Below are 21,787 nucleotides of genomic sequence, written 5' to 3'. Positions count from 1 at the left end.
GAATCACCTGTAGGGTATTAAGGTTCACTTTACCCCTTGTTACGTTCCCTGAGGGGTCTAGTTTCCAAAATGGTATGCCATGTGGTTTTTTTTTGCTGTCCTGGCACCAAAGGGGCTTCCTAAATGCGGCATGCCCCCCAAAAACCATTTGTCGCTCCTTCCCTTCTGAGCCCTCTACTGCGCCCGCCGAACAATTAACATAGACATATGAGGTATGTGCTTACTCGAGAGAAATTGGGTTTCAAATATAAGTAAAAATTTTTTCCTTTTTATCCCTTGCAAAAATTCAAAAATTGGGTCTACAAGAACATGCGAGTGTAAAAAATGAAGATTTTGAATTTTCTCCTTCACTTTGCTGCTATTCCTGTGAAACACCTAAAGGGTTAATACACTTACTGAATGTTTTTTTGAATACTTTAGGGGGTGTAGTTTTTATAATGGGGTCTTTTATGGGGTATTTCTAATATGAAGACTCTTCAAATCCACTTCAAAACTGAACTGGTCCCTGAAAAATAGTGAGTTTGAAAATTTTGTGAAAAATTTCCAAATTGCTACTGAACTTTGAAGCCCTATGGTGTCTTCCAAAAGTAAAAACTCATAAATTTTATGATGCAAACATAAAGTAGACATATTGTATATGTGAACCCCAAAAAAATATATTTTGAATATCCATTTTCCTTACAAGCAGAGAGCTTCAAAGTTAGAAAAATGCAAAATTTTCATTTTTTTCATCAAATTTTGGGATTTTTCACCAAGAAAGGATGCAAGTTACCATAAAATTTTACCACTAAGTTAAAGTAGAATATGTCACGAAAAAACAATCTCGGAATCAGAATGATAACTAAAAGCATTCCAGAGTTATTAATGTTTAAAGTGACAGTGGTCAGAATTGCAAAAAACGCTCTGGTCCTTAAGGTATAAAATGGCCTGGTCCTTAAGGGGTTAAAGGGGTACTCCCACCGTAGACATCTTATCTCCAATCCAAAGGATTACATGCGGCACCCACCTGTGTTCTCACCGGAACCGCTGGAGGGTCTGAGTCGTGACTCCGGGAACGGAAGTCCATGACGTCAGGACTCCGCCCCTGTGTGACATCATGCCCCCTCCCATAGACTTGCATTGAGGGGACGGGCATGACGTCACACGGAGGCGGAGTCCTGACGTCACGGACTTCCGTTCCCGGAGTCGCTACTCAGACCCTCCAGTGGTTCCGGTGAGAACACAGGTGGGTACCGCATGCAATAATGTGGGGGTCCCCAGCGGCGGGACCCCCGCGATCAGACATCTTATCCACTATCCTTTGAATAGGGGATAAGATGTCTAGGGTGTGAGTACATCTTAAAGGGTAGCTCCCACCATCCTATTTTTTTTTTCTGTCCCTGCCTATTGCCAATCTATCCCTAACCCCCTCCCTGCTTTTAATTTTTATTTTTACTATATTAAAAATGCCTTTTGTCTGCCTGGCAGTGTGCTCACTACCAGGCAGACTTCCCCAGCAGGCACCACGTCACGGATGCCTGCTAGGGGGGACTTCCGCCCTTAGTTCATCTACACAGGGTGCCTCCAGCTGTTTCACCACTACAACACCCAGCTTGCCCTGACATCTATTGGCTGTCAGGGCATGCTAGGAGTTGTAGTATTGAAACAGCTGGAGGCACCCTGTGTAGATGAACTAAGGGCGGAAGTCCCCCCCATACCCCGTTCCCTCCATCACAATCCCCCCACCCCCCGCATACCCCATTCCCTCCATCACAAACCCCCCTCCCGCATACCCTGTTCCCTCATTACACTTACTGCAGAGTCCGGCAGCGGACGTGCAGGGACAGCAGCAGCGGCGGCGGCGATGTGCAGGAGGAGTGGCCTCCCTGCCAGTGGCCGGGGAGCCAATGCGCTCGCTCCCTGCCTGTCTGATTGACAGGCAGGAAGCGAATGCAGCCTAACTGAAAAAGGACTGATTGCCAGGCCAAAATCAGTCCTTTTTCAGGCGTGACGTCACGCCAGGCTGCAGCTGGCCACTAGGAGGGAGACCCCTAGTGGCTGGTTTTCAAATGTAAATTAAACCAAAAGTATATTAGAGATATGTTGTAGTACATAAGTACTACAACATATCATAAAAAAAAGTTGGTGACAGTGCCCATTTAAGGACCAGGCCAATTTTCATTTTTGCGTTTTTTTTTTTTTTTTTACTACTCTCCTTTTAAAATACCTAACTGTTTTATCTTTTCACCTACAGACCCATGTACTTTGTCATGACACCTTTCATTTTTTCATAAAATGTACAGTGAAACCAGAAAATGTATATTTGCGGGCGGAAACTTATAAGAAAACTGCAATTTTGTTACAGACTATTAGGGGCACAGCAGGAGGCAAGCATATTTGCTCAGAAACCCCCTTGCCAGAATGCCAGAGGGTACAGAATCAGAATGTAAAATCTGCTACCAAAGTTTTTCTGTTTTTTCAAGGGGTTAACTTCCATTGAACGACAGGGCCAATTACATCTTTAAAATGGCTTAGAAATTGCTTAAATGTGCTACTCTCCAATTTTTTTCTGGCATAATAACTGGGCCAAAAGCTCCCTGATAGTTTACCTGTCAGAGAGTGCAAACATATTTTGGTCAATTTTCTAAAATTAATTGGTCTAGGACCACGAATCACTGAGAATTTTAGTTTTACATGTTTCGATTGTGAATTTTCAACAATTTTTTTGTCCCTAAATTCAGATCCTATATCTCTAAGCTTGTATCGTAAAAAAAAGTATTGAGAAGTAGTATTGTGCATTGTGTACAAAATATTGAACACCTATGGAATATTTTTTTAAGACAATTTTAATTATAAATCTATTTTTGTAGTTTGTTTTAATGTTACACCCATTTTACTTTACACTTTAGTTACTATACAGTGTGTTTTTATGCAATGACCTCTTTGCAGTTATGCAGTGGGTGCCAAGTTGTGATAAAGGTACGTTCACACTACATAATTGAAGCAGAATCTCTGCTCACTGAATTCAGCGAGTGGAGATGGTCTGGCAGCCGCCGCCAGCGTAGGACCGTGCTGCCCTACGCCGTCACCATTTACTGCTATGAAGAGCTCGCAGAACATGTTCCTTCTTTGTGCGCAACAATTTCAGCCTCAGGATAGTCCGCCGCTGAAATTGCTCGTAGAAGACCCATTCGCACTGATGATTCCATGGTAATTATGTAGTGTGAACGTACCATATATATATATATATATATATATATGCTGAGAAAGTGTAATGTAGATATTCACATGGTCTATAATAATTTTTTTTCTGTACGGTTATAAAGGTTTGATTTTTTTTCTTATTAGCCCCTTAAGGACTCAGCCCATTTGGGCCTTAACATCATAGCCGGGACCCTGGGCTAACAGCGCACGGCATCGATCGTTGTGCCGCACGCTGTTAACCCTTCAGACGTGGCGATCAAAGTTGACCGCCGCGTCTGAAAGCGAAAGTAAACGCTTCCCGCCAGCTCAGTCGGGATCAGACGCCGCAGAGACAGGTTAAGGAGACCTCCACTTGTGTCCTAGCTGATCGGGACATCGCGATAAAATCGCGATGTCCTGATCAGCTAGGACGCAAGTGGAGGTCTCCTTACCTGTCTCTGCGGCGTCTGATTGTCAATTGATTGCTCCAAGCCTGAGCTACAGGCTTGAGCAATCGAGCCCCTATCTCACTGATCCGTGCAAAGCTATGGCTTTGCAGGGATCAGCATAGGAGATCAGTGTGTGCAGTGCTCTAGGTCCCTATGGGAGCTATAGCACTGCAAAAAAAAAGTGAAAAAAAAAACAAAGGTCATTTAACCCCTTCCCTAATAAAAGTTTGAATCACCCCCCTTTTCCCATAAAAAAAAAAACCTGTGCAAATAAAAATAAACATATGTGGTATCACCGCGTGCAGAAATGTCTGACCTATAAAAATATATTGTTAATTAATCGTTAATATCGTTAATCGTCAATGGCGTATGCGCAAAAAAATTCCAAAGTCCCAAATAGTGTATTTTTGGTCACTTTTTATATCATGAAAAAATGAATAAAAAGCTATCAAAAAGTCCAATCAATACAAAAATGGTACCGATAAAAATTTTAGATCACTGCGCAAAAAATGAGTCCCGTACGCGGAAAAATAAAAAAGTTATAGGGGTTAGAAGATGAGAATATTTTAACATAAAATTTCCTGCATGTAGTTATGATTTTTTTTTGAAGTACGACAATATCCAACCTATATAAGTAGGGTATCATTTTAACTATTTGGACCTACAGAGTAAAAGATGATGTGTTATTTTTACCGAAAAATGCACTGCGTAGAAACGGAAGCCCCCAAAAGTTACAAAATGAAATTTTTTCTTTCATTTTGTCGCACAATTAATTTTTAGAAGGTGATGAGGAAAAAATGAAAATGCAAAAATGGAAAGACCCTGCGTCCTTAAGGGGTTAAGGTTTTTTTTTCCTCCTCGCCTTCAAAAAATCTTTCATATTTTCATCCACAGACTAGTATGAGGGCTTGTTTTTTGCGCAACCTGTTGTCCGTTGTAATGCCATCACTCACTTTACCATAAAATGTATGGCACAACCAAAAAAATACTATTACCGTATTTTTCGCCATATAAGACGCTCCGGCATATAAGACGCACCCAATTTTAAAGGAGGAAAATCTAGAAAAAAAAAGATTCTGAACCAAATACTGTAGTAAAATATTTTATATCAGTATAGTTCCCCCACAATAGTTGGCAGTATAGTTCCCCCACAACAGTAGGCAGCTCCTTCCCCCTCCCCCCCACAATGATTGGCAGTATAGTTCCCCCACAATGGTAGGCAGCTCCTCCCCCCTCCCCCCCACAATGGTTGGCAGTATAGTTCCCCCACAATAGTTGGCTGTATAGTTCCCCCACAATGGTTGGCAGTATAGTTTCCCCACAATAGTTGGCAGTATAGTTCCCCCACAATGGTAGGCACTGGCAGCTCCCCCCCACAATGGTTGGCAGTATAGTTCCCCCACAATGGTAGGCAGCTCCCCCCCCCCCTCCAAAATGGTAGGCAGCTCCCCACCCTCCACAATGGTTGGCAGTATAGTTCCCCCACAATGGTTGGCAGTATAGTTCCCCCACAATGGTTGGCAGTATAGTTCCCCCACAATGGTTGGCAGTATAGTTCCCCCACAATGGTTGGCAGTATAGTTCCCCCACAATGGTTGGCAGTATAGTTCCCCCACAATGGCTGGCAGTATAGTTCCCCCACAATGGCTGGCAGTATAGTTCCCCCACAATGGCTGGCAGTATAGTTCCCCCACAATGGCTGGCAGTATAGTTCCCCCACAATGGCTGGCAGTATAGTTCCCCCACAATGGCTGGCAGTATAGTTCCCCCGCAATAGTAGGCAGCTCCCCCCCACAGACATACAGCTTCAAGCCATATACAGTGTATGGCTGGAGGCTGTATCTCTGTGTGCTGCCCCCACAGTGATCCGGTCACCGCTCCTCTGGCCCAGTGTCACATCTACTGCTATGGCCTATGGACCATAGCAGTAGGTGCCGGGACCGGAGGAGCGGTGACCGGAACGCTGAAGATTACACACCGCCGGTCACTCACCAGGCCCCGGTCGGCGTGCGTCTTCCTCCGGTCCTCCGGCGCCTCTATGGTTGTACGCACGGGACGTCACTGAGGTCCCGTGCGTACAACCATAGAGAGGCAGAGGATCGCAGGAAGACTGCAGGAGGACCGGAGGAGGACGCGCATCGGCCGGGGAATGGTGAGTGACCCGCGAACATCCTTATGTCCCGAAAAGATTTTTCGGGACATAGGGATGTCCGGCATAGGAAAACCTATGATTTTATCTGCCCGGGCCGGCTCCTGTGTGCGGCTGCAGGCGGGGGCCGGCCAGAGCAGGTAAAAACTAATACTGTATATTAAAACCAGGGGGCCTCCAGCTGTTGTGAAACTACAACTACCAGCATGCCCAGACAGCCTTTGCCGGTCCGGGCATGCTGGTAGTTGTAGTTTCAGAACAGCTGGAGGTCCCCTGGTTTTTAGTATACAGTTATTAGTAATTCACTTGCCCGGCACCCGGAACTGTATGTTCCAGGCATAGGGCAATAAACATAGCCGGTGTGAGGGGAAAAATTCACCGGCGGTCATGAGGCTGCTGCAGGTGGGGAGCGGGTAGTCAGCGCTGTACCGCACCGCCGCAGCCTCTGTACTTACAGCTGACTTCCCGCTCTAGCCCGCAGCAGCCTCGGGCGTATATTCGCCGTATAAGACGCACCAACTTTTCCCCCCACGTTTTGGGGAAGAAAAAGTGCGTCTTATACGGCGAAAAATACGGTAATGTGGGGAAATTCAAAAGAAAAACGCAATTTTGCAAGTTTTGGAAGGTTTCGTTTTCACGCCGTACAATTTACGGTAAAAATGACGTGTTCTTTATTCTTTGGGTCAATACTTTTAAAATGATACCCATGATAACATACTTTTCTATTACTGTTGCACTTTAAAAAAATCGCTAACTTTTAAACCAAATTAGTACATTGAAAATCCCCCTATTTTGAAGACCTATAACTTTTTCATTTTTCTGTATAAGCGGCGGTATGAGGGCTAATTTTTTGGGCTATGATCTGTACTTTTTATTGATACCATATTTGCTTATATCAAACTTTTAACACTCTTTTTTTTGGGGGGGGGGGGAATAAAATGTTATAAAAAAAAAGCAGCTATTTTGGACTTTTTTTTTACTTTCACGCCGTTCACCGTATGGTATCCTTAACATTTTATTTTAATAGTTCGAATTTTTTCGCCTGGGGCGATACCAAATATGTATATAAAATATTTCTTTTTACACTTTTTGGGGGTGAAATAGGGAAAATGGGACAATTTATGTTTTTATTGGGGGGGGTTTTCACATTTTTTTTTTTGTAAAACTTTTTTTTTACTTACCTTTTTTTACACTTTAATAGTCCCCATGGGGACTATTTATAGCAATCATTCAATTGCTAATACTGTTCAGTGCTATGCATAGGAAATAGCACTGATCAGTGTTATCGGTCATCTTCTGCTCTGGTCTGCTCGATCGCAGACCAGAGCAGAAGACCCATGGAAGGCAGCAGAGGGGACCTCTGTCTGCCGTCTGGATGATCGCATTGCCACTGCAGCGCTGCGGGCGATCCATTTTAATGACCGTGATGCTGCAGATGCTGTGATCTTTATTGATCATGGCATCTGAGGGGTTAATGGTGGACATCCGCCGTTACCGGCGGTTCCCTGGCTGCTATCAGCAGCCGGGACCTGCCACGCATGACCCGAGCATCACTCCGATGCTTGTGGTTATGCATAGGACGTAAATGTACGTCCTGGTGCGTTACCAGCTCACCAGGACGTACATTGACGTCCGGCGTCGTTAAGGGGTTAAACAACATTATAGTACTGCTATATGGCATCTTGTGTTTTTAATAGTGGTTAGTGTTAACTGTGGTCTTTTTTAGAAAAGTTGGTCATTTAAGGCTACATTTGTCAGTTAGGAATAAAGCAAGAAAAAACTTTGTGCATACGCCGTCTTTTTCTCCCGCTATCTTCGGCCGCAATAACTGGAGTTAAAACGGACCTTAGAGGAATCTCATTCAAGTGAATGTGATTCTCTTTGCCCGTTATGACTTCGGTTAGGCTTTGTTACAATAACAGATGTTAAAGTGGTATTCCAGGCAAAAACTTTTTTATATATATCAACTGGCTCCGGAAAGTTAAACAGATTTGTAAATTACTTCTATTAAAAAATCTTAATCCTTCCAATAGTTATTAGCTTCTGAAGTTTTCTGTCTAACTGCTCAATGATGATGTCACGTCCCGGGAGCTGTGCATGATGGGAAAATATCCCCATAGGAGCTGCACAGCTCCTGGGACGTGAGTCATAAGAAAGCAGTTAGACAGAAAACAGCAACTCAACTTCGGAAGCTAATAACTATTGGAAGGATTAAGATTTTTTAATAGAAGTAATTTACAAATCTGTTTAACTTTCCGGAGCCAGTTGATATATAAAAAAAAGTTTTGGCCTGGAATACCCCTTTAAGGGCGGTCAAAGTGGGGGAAAAAAGCCCTTAATGTTGGTTTGTAATGGAGCCACTTTTTTTTCTGTGCACCTTGTCATTGGAGGAATATATTAATGTGCTCAAAGAAAGGAGTTTCTGGCTGAGGACAATGTTCTTCTTTCTCAGGATGTATTTAATTATAGTGAGAAATTCCAATAAAATATTATATAACCATATTAAACACCATCAAATGTGTTTGGTGTGTACATTTGATGTATGCACATTGGGATACAGGTTGTTTTAGTTTACTGTACAGAAGAGTGTAGCCTGGTGCGTTTTCCTATACGGTTGGCAACTGCAATGAAAAGTATACCTCACAATATACCTTTTATTCCTGCCATATAGTTGCTTACAGTAGGGCTTTACTCCCACAAGTACATCAGGAGAATTTCCCAACTTATGTACATAATGTAAAAAAATTAATTGATGTGAACAGAACCTTAAAACAATCATCTAGCTAAATATTTTTTAGAGAATTTAGTGTAAACTTACATCCATGTTAATTAGTGATGGTTTCAATACAATAATATATAAAGTGAATTAATAAACATATTACAGTAGAGACTTATATTATTTGTCTATTTAATAAAATCTATGTTATTTTGTATTTTTGTATAAGCATTGCTTTAAAGGTCACTGCATTTGGTTAACTCCTGAACATCTTCGGCAAGATGGAAATTGGGGGCAATGGAGTAAATTTGGATCATGTTCTCGAACATGCGGCACAGGTGTGAGATATAGAACAAGAAGCTGTGACAATCCACAGTAAGTTTTGTTTTTCATTTATATTATACATAGCCAGAAGCAGATATGTTTTCAGTATAGTAATACTGTGTCATAAATGGAGTTATGTGAGCTTTGATCCCCATCAACCAATGGAATTGAGGAGCTGCCATAGAGTGTTGGGATCCTTCAGCTCTGTTGGCCTTTCTTATTTTCAAGTCAAAGAAAGTCAGGCCATGAAATGAAATGCATTTGTAATACTTCTTTGTCTTTCCCAAGTAAACTGGCAGAAGCAGTAGTAGTAGTCACTGTGCATAGTTGTACAGTAATAATTGAAAACTATACCTATCTTCATGCTTAAAAAATGTAGCCTAATTAAATGATTTGTATATTTATTTCTAGTTACTTACATATTTACATAGTTTATAAGGTTGAATAAAGACCGGTGTCCATCAAGTTTAACCTATATCCCTACTGAATCTCTGCTGAGTTGATCCAGAGGAAGGCAAAAAATCCTCATACTAGAGGTAAAAATTCCTTCCAAACTTCAAATATGGCAGTCAGAATAAATCCCTGGATCAACATTCTGTCCCTATAAATCTAGTATCCCCTATAAATCTAGTGTCTAGTTATGCTTATAGTTTTAACTGAAGCAAGATATAATATTCCTTGTTTGATGTTAGTATTCAGCAAAATGGTAATTGGTATTGGCAATAGTATACAGTACAACACACTGCTTACTTTACAGATCCTACTCTGCATCCCCACTGCCAATCTTTTGCCTCACCAGCCATCCCTCTGTTCATGCTATTCATTTTTTTTAATGATTAACAAGAGCAACCTAAATGTTTGCATCATTAGCTGCATTTAATGATTAGGCATATCACTAGAGATCAACTTACAGGCCTGAAAAAAATGACCTGGAATAAGGTACTTATCAATGCAGATCTGTCTTTTTTTTTTTTTTCTTCTTGTTCCTGGGTTATCCTGTCAGAGAAATTTTACTACCATGCCCAGACTACCTATTTAAACAATAAAAACTTTAACTCACCCTCTTCACTCCCTTGTAGCCTCCGGCATCAGAGTGCCCGTCTGCAGCTTTTCTCCGCTTCTCTGGAGCTGCAGACAGAACGTCACACCATCACTCCCCCTCCCAGCCAGTGATTGGTGAGCAGCACTGTCAGTTTTCCCTGATAAAGACACTACAATTAACAGCTCTGGGGGAAAGCAGTGTCACCAGCTGCAGACAAAGCGCCCCAATATTGGAGGCTGCGAGGTAGCGACAAAGGAGAGCTAAAGTTTTTAATGTTTTATTAAGCAGTGTGGGCACAGTAGTAAAATAAACATTTTCGTCAAACAACCTATTTCCTATATGAATAAAAAAAGAGCATACTTTTGACTTCAGTACACCAAAAAATCTATTAGAAGGGTAAGTCAAAAAATGTAGCTTTTTTTTTTTTTTTTCCAAAAACAGACCACACCTGTCCTCAGGTTGTGGGTGATATCACAACTTAAGTGTTATTTATTTCTGGGAACCTGAGCTGCAATACTACACACAAAAGGAGGACAAGAGTGATGCTGTTTCTGGGTTACCCCTTTAAGAATAATATGGAATTGTCTGCAATACTCAAACTTATACTGTTTTATATTTAGCCCATCTAATGGAGGTCGTTCCTGCACAGGACCAAGCTACGAACTTGAGCTTTGTAATACTGAGGAGTGTGACAAAGATTCTGACGACTTCAGAGAAGAACAGTGCCGGCAATGGGACCCATTCTTTGAATATCAAAATTCTAAACATCACTGGATTCCATATGAACATCCAGATGGTAATGTGTGATTGATTTAGCACAACTTTTAAGATCAAATTTTTATTTTATTTTTTATCTAAATGCACTACATTATCCCCATGTTTTCTTTATTAGTATGGAACTGCCTGTCTAATTTTTATCTAATTCTTATAATTCAGGAATAGAATAGATAAATCATATATGTATATTTAAGGGAATAATAAGCCTAAAAATGGTTAATACGAAGATATAAGAAAAATATTCATCTTCCATGTTTGGCTGTCAGTTATGCATTTTCATATAGTGTTACTTTAAGTCAAAATAAGAGTTATTCCTTAGGTGCTTTTAAAGCAGTATTGTAATTAAAATTAAAAAACATTTGCTGGGGTCTAAGTGCTGAGATTCCCTTAGATTGTTAGTTATAGCTGGATGAAGCATACTGCTGCATGCTTCACTCCCTGCCTTGGCACGCTGTCCAACTGATTACAGCAGATTGGCTTTATTCACTTAATAGTTAGACTTTGAACTGAGCCAATGTTTTGCTAACCATCTGAGTGAGTGTCAGCACTGAGACCTTGACCAATTTCAAAGGGGTACTCCGGAGGAAATTTTTTTTTAAAATCAACTGGTGCCAGAAAGTTACAGATACAGATTTGTAAATAACTTCTATTTAACATCTTAATCCTTTCAATGCTTATCAGCTGCTGTATACTAAAGAGGAAGTTGTGTAGTTCTTTCCAGTCTGACCACAGTGCTCTCTGCTGACACCTCTGTCTGTTTTAGGAACTGGAGCAGACACTCTGGACAGTTCCCACTCTGTACAGTTCCTGATTAGGGCATTGCATGCAATGATATATGCATGTATATAGAAGAAGCCTGGAACAGCCCGTGTCCACCCACAATGCTATGTCAGGCAGCTTCTTCTAAGGCCAGCAAGATATTGTCATGTATCAAATGAGGCATGCACTCGAGGGACAGGGACATAATACTACCGATTTATAAAGCATTGGTACGGTCTCACCTGGAATATGCTGTTCAGTTTTGGGCACCAGTTCATAAATGGGACGTTGTGGAGCTGGAAAGGGTGCAGAGACACGCAACTAAACTAATAAGTGGCATAGAACTTCTTAGCTATGAGGAAAGATTAGAAGAATTACATTTGTTTAGTCTTGCGAAGAGATGTTTAAGGGGAATATGATCAACCTATATATATAGGTATATAAATGGCCCATACAAAAAATATGTGGAAAAACTGTCCCAGGTTAAACCACCTCAAAGGACAAGGGGGCACTCCCTCCGTCTGGAGAAGAAAATATTCAGTCTCAAGGGGGGCCAAGCATTCTTTACTGTAAGAACTTTGAATTTACGCAACAGTCTGCCTTTTGGAACTGGTCACAGCAGTCTGACTCAGGAACTGGTCACAGTTGAAAGCTTCAAAACAGGGTTAGATACATTCCTAGAACAATATAATGTTAATGCTTATGCAGAAATATAAAATCACCTCCCGTCCCCTTCATCCAACCATACCCCTTCCTTTCTGTTCCCTGGTTGAACTTGATGGACATACGTCTTTTTTCAACAGTATTAACTATGTAACTCGCACAGAATGGCAGAAATCTGTTAGAAAATTTGGATACATCTCTAAATTTTTTTATTTTTTTTATACCAAAGCTTGATGTTAACCGAAGACGAGCATATACACCCAAATGTCCCAACATGTAAAGTCTGAATAAACACAAAAAAGATCGGTCCTCAAAGGTTTCCAGGGGTCCCAAGCCTGGTCCTTGAAACAATAGGATAGATTTATAAGACAAATACTGATCAAGAAAGTTTAACTCCTTGGGGACGGAGGGCGTATGCATACGCCCTCGCGTCCCGTCACTTAAGGACGGAGGGCGTATCCATACGCCCTCCGTATTTCCGATCACTGCCGCTCGCCGGGCGGTGATCGGACCGGGATGCCTGCTGATATCTATCAGCAGGCATCCCGTGGCAATGCCTAGGGGGGTCCTGAGACCCCCCCCCCATATCGGCGATCGCAGCAAATCGCAGGTCAATTCAGACCTGCGATTTGCCACGATCCGGGCAAATCGGGTCACTGGTGACCCGATCTCCCAGAAAATAAGACTGATCGGAGCTGTCAGAGACAGCTCCGACCAGCCTAAAGCATAGGAGCGAGGTGGCAGTGTTGCCACCCCCTCCTATCCCCTGCCATTGGTCGGTCAGGCTGACTGCCACCGAAGTCGGTACAGAGCGGAGGGAACAGGGCGGCGAGGGGGGGACATGGTCAGGCTTACCCGGACCGGCATCGGCGGCAGCAGGAACAAGCGGCGCGAGCAGGAGGAGCCGCGGCCGGAAAGTGCGGCTGAGAAGGCTGCAGTGAAGATCGCGATAAGTGATCTTCACTGTGGCCTTCTAAAAGCTGCAAAACTACAACTCCCAGCATGCCCAGACAGCCAAAGGCTGTCTGGGCATGCTGGGAGTTGTAGTTTTGCAACATCTGGAGGGTCACAGTTTGGAGACCACTGTGTAGTGGTCTCTAAACTGTGGTCCTCCAGATGTTGCAAAACTACAACTCCCAGCATGCACTGACTGTCTGAGCATGCTGGGAGTTGTAGTTTTGCAATATCTGAAGTGGCAAAGTTTGGAGACCACTATATGGTGGTCTCCAAACTGTAGCCCTCCAGATGTTGCAAAACTACAACTCCCAGCATGCTCAGACAGTCAGTGCATGCTGGGCGTGTAGTTCTGCAATATCTGGCCCTTCAGATGTTGCAGAACTACAACTCCCAGCATGCCTGGACAGTCTGGGAATGCTTGGAGTTGTAGTTTTGCAACATCTGGAGGGCTACAGTTTGGAGGCCACTGTTCTTCCTCAGTTGTTGCATAACTACAACTCCTAGCATGCCCAGACTGTCCAGGCATGCTGGGAGTTGTAGTTCTGCAACATCTGAAGGGCCAGATATTGCAGAACTACACGCCCAGCATCCCTGACTGTACGGGCATGCTGGGAATTGTAGTTTTGCAACAGCTGTAGGCACACTGGTTTGGAAACACTGAGCTAGAGTCTGTTTCCTAACTCAGTGATTCCAACCCGTGTGCCTCCAGCTGTTGCAAAACTACAACTCCCAGAGTGCACTGACAGACCGTTCATGCTGGGAGTTGTAGTCTTACAACAGCTGGAGGCACATGGGTTGGAATCACTGAGCTAGAGTCTGTTTTATAACTCAGTGGTTCCCCACCAGTGTGCCTACAGCTGTTGTAAAACTACAACTCCCAGCATGTACGGTCTGTCAGTGCATTCTGGGAGTTGCCATTTTGCCACAGCTGAAGGTTTGGGGTGCCCCCCCCTTGGGGTGCCCCCCCCATGTGAATGTACAGGGTACATTCACACGGGCGGGTTTACAGCAGGGGCGGATCCAGAGTCTAGTCTCGGGAGGGGCACTATTACAGAATTTTGCGTTGGCGGACAGAAAATAAGGTGTTGCTTAAGGAACTTACAATATTATTAAATGTATCCAGTATAATAATCAAATATACCAATTACCACAGAATGGGAAAGGGCTAAAGAAGTTTTTACCATTTAAAACAACAACTCCCAGTATGACCTAAGTAGTGGTGAGGAGATGCTGGGAGTTGTTGTTTCACCCATCATTACTGCAAAACTTACCAGTGATGGGACAGTCAGGACACTATACAATGATATCAGTGACTACAGGTGACGTTTTCTTTATAGTCTTTCCTTATCTAATTCAGATGGTACATACCGCCAGGTCAAGCTAAATGTTCTCACTGCAGAACTTGACGCCCAGATGGCTCTTCACTATGTCAGCGCATTCTGATCCTCTATATGAAAACAATTATTATTAGAAACCTTCCAAACACTGTATCCTTTGAATATAATACTGGCACACACCCTCTGAATATAATTCTGGCACACTGTACCCTCTGAATATAATTCTTACACATTGTACCCACTGAATATAATACTGCCACTCACTGTACCCACTGAATATAATACTGCCACACACTGTACCCTCTGAATATAATACTGCCACACACTGTACCCCTGAATATATTACTGCCACACACTGTACCCACTGAATATAATACTGCCACACAGTGGCGTACCAAGGGGGGGGGGGGGGGGTCCTCCCCGGGTGCCACTCTCAAGGGGGGTGCCAGGGACTGACCCGCCGCCGCTGCTAAGGTCCGGGACACTCGTCCCAGATCCCCAGCTGACAGCGCTACATTCTCCTGTATGCGCGATACACGCACATACAGGAGAAGGCGTCCCCTCTGTGTGAGCCGCATCTGCAGCTACACAGAGGAGACGTGACCTCCGCCCCCACGCAGCACGCAGTACAGGCGCCGGTGACGTCACTCATCCGCGCCTGTACTGTGGAGGGGAGAAGATGCGGGCCCTGCAGCTGAGGAGATCGCTGCGTGGGACGTCAGGTGAGCATTTTTTTCTTTGCATATACCTACAGGGAAGGGAGGGGGGTGCTCTGCATTTACCTATAGGGAAGGGGGGGAGAGGGGGGGTGCGCTTTGCATTTACCTATAGGAAAGGGGGGGTGCTCTGCATTTACCTATAGGGAAGGGGGGGAGGGGGGGGTGCGCTCTGCATTTACCTATAGGAAAGGGGGGGTGCTCTGCATTTACCTATAGGGAAGGGGGGGAGCGGGGGAGGGGTTGCTCTGAATTTACCTATAGGGAAGGGGGGGAGAGGGAGGGGGGTTCTCTGCATTTACCTATAGGAAAGGGGGAAGAGGGGGGGGGCTCTGCATTTACCTATAGGGAAGGGGGGAGAAGGGGGGGTGCTCTGTATTTACCAATAGGGAAGGGGGGGGGAGAGGGGGGGGTGCTCTGCATTTACCTATAGGGAAGGGGGGAGAGGGAGGGGGGTGCTCTGCATTTACCTATAGGGAGGGGAGGGGTGCTCTGCATTTACGTAAAGGGAAGGGGGGGAGAGGGGGGGGTGCTCTCCATTTACCTAGAGGGACGGGGGGGGTTGCTTTGCATATACCTATAGGGAAGGGGGGAGGGGGGTGCTCTGCATTTACCTATAGGGGGAGGGGGGGTGCTCTGCATTTACCTAAAGGGAAGGGGGGGAGGGGGTGCTCTCAATTTACCTATAGGGGAGAGGGGGGGGTGCTGTGCATTTACCTATAGGGAAGGGGGGAGGGGGGGGTGCTCTGCATATACCTATAGGGTAGGGGGGTGCTCTGCATATACCTATAGGGAAGGGGGGAGAGGGGGGGGTGCTCTGCATTTACCTATAGGGAAGGGGGGTGCTCTGCATATACCTATAGGGAAGGGGGGAGAGGGGGGGTGCCCTGCATATACCTAGGGCTGGGCGGTATGACCATATATGTGTATCACGGTATTTTTTTTAACTTACGGCGGTTCCACGGTATATAACGGTATTCCCCCCTCCCAAAATCATGTGACCCGCCAGCGCTATTCTGCTCCCCCCAATTAATGATCAGCCCAGCGGGGTACTACTCACATATGTCAAGCACTGCCCTCCTCCTCTTTGTTGGGGGCCTCCGGCAATGGAACTCACTGTACGCCAGTGGTCTCCAACCTGCGGACCTCCAGTTGTTGCAAATTTACAACTCCCAGCATGGCTGTCCGGGCATGCTGGGAGTTGTAGTTTTGCAACAGCTGGAGGTCCGCAGGTTTGAGACCACTGCTGTACGCTGTATACCTATGCCCGGGCTGCAAAAGATACAGAAAATAAACTTAACTCACCCACGTCAGCCGCACGCTGGGGACGGGAACGCCGGACAGCCGTCAGCCTATCACCGGCCAGAGCGATGCCCCGACCCTGCCAGTGATAGGCTGAGCCCACTGTCATGTAAGAAGCCGGCTTCATACATGACAGTGGGCTCAGCCTATCACTGGCCAAGGCGAGGCATCGCTCTGGCCGGTGATAGGCTGACGGCTGTTTGGCATTCCCGTCCCCAGCGTGCGGCCGACGTGGGTGAGTTAAGTTTATTTTCTGTATCTTTTGCAGCCCGGGCATAGGTATACAGCGTGCAGCAGTGGTCTCCAACCTGCGGACCTCCAGCTGTTGCAAAACTACAACTCCCAGCATGCCCGGACAGCCGTTGGCTGTCCGGGCATGCTGGGAGTTGTAGTTTTGCAACAACTGGAGGTCCGCAGGTTGGAGACCACTGGCGTACAGAGAGTTCCATCGCCGGCTGTCTGGGAATGCTGGGAGTTGTAGTTTTGCAACATCTGGAGGTCTGCAGGTTGGAGACCACTGGCGTACAGTATAGAGTTCCGGCGCCCGGCGGCCCCCAACAAAGAGTGCTATTACCCCGCTGGGCTGATCATTAATTGGGGGGAGCAGAACAGTGCTGGCGGGTAACATAGGATTAGTTCCCCGATGGGGCCCCTCCCGAGGGGGAGGGGCCCAACCGGTATTGCGGTATGGGGGAAAATCCATATCGTGCAGCCCCAAAAATTTGGTATTCGGTATGAACCGGTATACCGCCCAGCCCTAAATATACCTATGGGAAAGAGGGGGGGGGGGGGTGTAGCTCTGCATATACCTATGGGAAAGAGGGGGGGTGTAACTCTGCATATACCTATGGGAAAGAGGGGGGGTGTAACTCTGCATATACCTATGGGAAAGAGGGGGGGGTGTAACTCTGCATATACCTATGGGAAAGAGGGGGTTACCTGGCTACCTACCTACCTGCCCTTTTACTGTGCAGGACACCAAGGAGGGCATTATTACAGTTTGTGGGCCTATAGATGGGAAGATTGTGTAGAGGAGGGCACTGAATATATGCAGAGTCTGACATGTTTTTCCTGCAGATGTTAAGAGATCCACATGGCGGTCTTTACCGGACGGAGAAGAAAAGGAAAGAGGATGCTGCTGATCAGAAAATATGTAATTGTGAGTCCCAAAATGTAACTGTAATCACTTATATGGTATATAGATCCTGTGTACAGCTGATATCTACCACCATATGGTCCTGTATATAATCACTTATATTCTATACAGATCCTTTATAGTATACTGGTCTGTGTATAGTGGTATTATTCAGTACAGTATGGCGGTATTATCCAGTTATTGTGTGGTGGTATATATTTACTCCTTGTATACCAGTATTATTGGTCATGGAAATTTACCTACGTTAAAGTGTTTCTTATATATATAAATTTTAGTTTATTGTGTGTGGGATTTGGGTGGAATAGGAGTGTGGCAGAAGATTGACGAGCTGCAGAGCCTAGCAGGGGACCTTGCCTTTTTTTGGTCCGGGGGCCCCGAGTGTTGTCAGTCTGCCCCTGGGGGGAGGGGAGGGAGGGGGTGTAATTAAGGGGGGGTGCGTGTGTTTGTGTGTGTGTGGGGGGGGGGTTGTGCCAAACAAAGGGTCCGCCCCGGGTGCCAAATGCTCTAGGTACACCCCTGCTGCCACACACTGTACCCCCTGAATATAATACTGCCACACACTGTACCCCCTGAATACTGCCACACACTGTACCCCTGAATATATTACTGCCACACACTGTACCCACTAAATATAATACTGCCACACACTGTACCCCTGAATATATTACTGCCACACACTGTACCCACTGAATATATTACTGCCACACACTGTACCCACTGAATATAATACTGCCACACACTGTACCCATGAATATAATACTGCCACACACTGTACCCCTGAATATATTACTGCCACACACTGTACCCACTAAATATAATACTGCCACACACTTTACCCCTGAATATAATACTGCCACACACTGTACACCTGAATATAATACTGCCACACACTGTACCCCCTGAATATAATACTGCCTCACACTGTACCCCTGAATATAATACTGCCACACACTGTAACCTCTAAATATATTACTACAACACACTGTACCCCCTGAATATAATACTGCCACACACTGTACCCCCTGAATATAATACTGCCTCACACTGTACCCCCTGAATATAATACTGCCACACACTGTAACCTCTGAATATATTACTACAACACACTGTACGCTCTAAATATCCCTCTGAATACAATACCGTGATGTATTGTGGCTAATGAAAATCGTACTACCCCAGAAATTCCTTATACTCGCTGCCCCTCATATATAGTAATAATGCCCCATCCTGTGCCCCCACATATAACTATGACCCACCCTGTTCTCCCTCATAATAATAATAATGACCTCTGTCCTGTCCCCCTAGCATATAATGCCCCCCTGTGCTGTGCCGCTCACATATAATGCCATTGTAATGTTCCCCTCACATATAATGCCCCTGTAATGTTATAATGCTCCCTGTCCTGCACCCTCAGGGGGCATTTTAAGTAAGGGGCACAAGACAGGGGGGGCATTATAAGTGAGTGGCACATGACAGGGGGCATTAAATGAGTATGCTTTAAAGTGTCCTCTTCTCACCCCTATAACCCTTTTCTTCTTCCGCATACAGGACTATATGAGGGCTTATTTTTTGTGCTGTGATCTGTTTTTGTCGGAACCATTTTTCTTTAGATTTTTTTTTTTTTTAGTTATTGAAGTGACCAAAAATATGCACTTCTGGACTTTGATATTTTTTCTTGCTTTCACCTTTCAGTGTGCAACTTAACTATTAAATTTTATTAGTTCACACATTTGTGCATGTGGCGCTACCACATATGTTTAGGGTTTATGTATAGGGTTTTCCTTACATTATTTCATGAAAAAAAGGGGAACAAAGGGTGATTCAAACTTTTATTAGGCAAGGGGTAAATCACATTTATTACTTTTTTTTTTAAATGCATTTTTTTTTTACACTTTTTTGGTCCCCATGTATAGGCTGGTATAGGCCAGTGAGAAAAGGGACATAATACTGCGGGACTATATACATCAGCTGTGCTGTACCCACTGCCCTGGCTACTATATATATGTTTATGTGCATAAATATAGCTGCCAGGGCAGTGGGTACAGCACAGGGAAGCTGATGTATATAGCCCAACAGTATTATTTCCCTATATACGAATGTCTGTGCTGAACTGGCTAACACATACTACATATATTATATACGTAATATGGGCCAGGCAGGGCAGAGAACACAGCACAGACATTGGCATACAGTGACATATACTGACATAACACTGCGGGGCTATACATAGCTGCCAAGGCAGTGGGTACAGCACAGATAAGCTGATGTATATAGTCCTGCAGTATTATGTCCCTATATACGTGCTGTGTGTCCTCTGAACTGGCCCATACTACATATATTATATACGTAATATGGGCCAGGCAGGGCAGAGAACACAGCACAGACATTGGTATATAGTGACATAACACTGAGGGGCTATATACATTAATTGTAGCCTTGACTACTATATACATGCATGTATTTATAGCAGCCAGGGCAGTGGTACAGCACAGGTGATGTATATAGCCCCACAGTGTTTCCCAACTAGGGTGCCTCCAGCTGTTGCAAAACTACAACTCTGGTTGGCTGTCTGGGTATGCTGGTAGTTGTAGTTTTGCAACAGCTGGAGGCACCCTGTTTGAGAAATACATCACTGTATATCAATGACTGGCCCATACTGCATATACTATATGTAGTAGGCCAGAGAGGGCACAGCAGTCACTGGTATACAGGTAGTGACTGACATGCCCGGACACTGGGACTTCACTACAGACCTCCTCACCTCTGATGGCCGCCCTGCAGATCAGAGACTGTCAGATTGGACGGAGCTCCACTGGTATGGAGGATACAGGCCGCAGAGGCTGTACAGCTGGCAGGCAGTGTCTTCACTTCAGCTCTGCGGTGAGCAGCCGGGGGAGGGGTCGGACGAGCAGGGACTAAGTTTCCGCGTCCATCAGCTCCCTCTCTTAAAGGGGCAGCAGGAGCTGGAGCAGCGTGTGAAAGGTGAGGGGACAGTGGAGCCGGGGACAGCTCCTGTTTCTCAATAATAGGGGCAGCAATCTTGGGGGGGGGGGGGGCATTGCCCCGTTGCCCCCCCCCTGGATCCGCCACTGCTCAACACCCTGGGGTAACTTTCCGGAGATCTAGCAATCTCCGCAATTTGCTGGCTCCCAGCCATTTAAAACCCCTTGATCAACCTGTGAAAAATAATATTACACCCCATGTGACGTCGGGGGTATACCCCTGTAGTCGTGGGAGATGCCTTTGCTGTCCCATGATTGCAGGGGGTACGAATAGTTTCAAGTCAAACCAGTCTGGACTATCTTACACTATAAAAGGTATCCATAATTGTGACAGTTCATACGTCATATACCTATTGACCTATGTTTGTGGCATGCAATATGTGGGCCGCACGGTTCAGGCCGTGCGGTCCCGCATGAACAAACACAGGTCAAACATCAACAGAAATTTTCTTCTCCATAGCGTTTCACGTCATGTTACATTAAAACACAATAAAGATATTAATAGCATCAAATTAATCATTATTGAAACCATTCCAGATTACATCCGCAATAGATTTCAGAGAATGATCAATAGAGAGTCATTTTGGATTTTTACTTTAGGTACTTTATTTCCAGGAGGATTGAACGAGACAATAGAAAATGCCCGGTAATATGTATAATTTTGTTTTATATTAATAGTATAATAGTATCATTGTCCTCTACTAGTTGCCTTTGGTGCAATACTCTACCTTATTGAACATAGTTGCTAGTTAGTTAGGTGTTTTATAATCCCTGCATTCCTGTATATATGAACATATTATTTTTTTATATATATATTTTTTTTATATACCTTTTTATACATGTTCTCTTCTATATGTATTGTTCACATGTGAAATTTCCCCCCTTTGTTGTTTATTCGTATGTATATCTTTGTACACTGGGTGGTTCCCCTCCAGTGGAGCCTTGAGGGTTAATTCCCTCCTTGGCTCACCTGGAGGGCTAACCACCCAGTTCCCTATATATAGTGTGCTTTTACTCACCTGAGTATGCCTGATGAAGCAGATAATCTGTGAAACGCGTTGCATGATGGGTGATTAAAGTTGATTCTACCTTCCGAGTGTGTCCAGCGCCTCCTGATGTCCTCCACCTCCTTGGAGGCTCTCTGTTTATTTGTGCATTTTATTTTTGGACATTTCCAAATTTTTTAGCCTTATTTTAGGTGGTTGCTTTTTAATATTACATCTATTTTAATATCAATATCTTATTAACATCTGGTGCAAGAGCCCTGCCCAAATGT

General features: G+C 44.5%; 1 protein-coding gene across 1 annotated transcript in view; it reads left to right on the top strand.

Annotated features, from left to right (window-relative positions):
- LOC130267183 (A disintegrin and metalloproteinase with thrombospondin motifs 2-like) overlaps positions 1-21,787 on the top strand; it is a 761,535-nt gene that overhangs the window by 542,145 nt on the left and 197,603 nt on the right. Inside the window, 2 exon segments of the mRNA XM_056516542.1 lie at positions 8,706-8,851; positions 10,463-10,638. Of these exon segments, the coding sequence (XP_056372517.1) occupies positions 8,706-8,851; positions 10,463-10,638 (322 nt within the window).

The sequence above is a fragment of the Hyla sarda genome, chromosome 4 (genome assembly GCF_029499605.1).
Source record: "Hyla sarda isolate aHylSar1 chromosome 4, aHylSar1.hap1, whole genome shotgun sequence".
Classification (NCBI taxonomy): domain Eukaryota; kingdom Metazoa; phylum Chordata; class Amphibia; order Anura; family Hylidae; genus Hyla; species Hyla sarda.
Note: the sequence above shows the minus strand (reverse complement) of the source record. Positions and strands in the feature narration are given on the sequence as shown.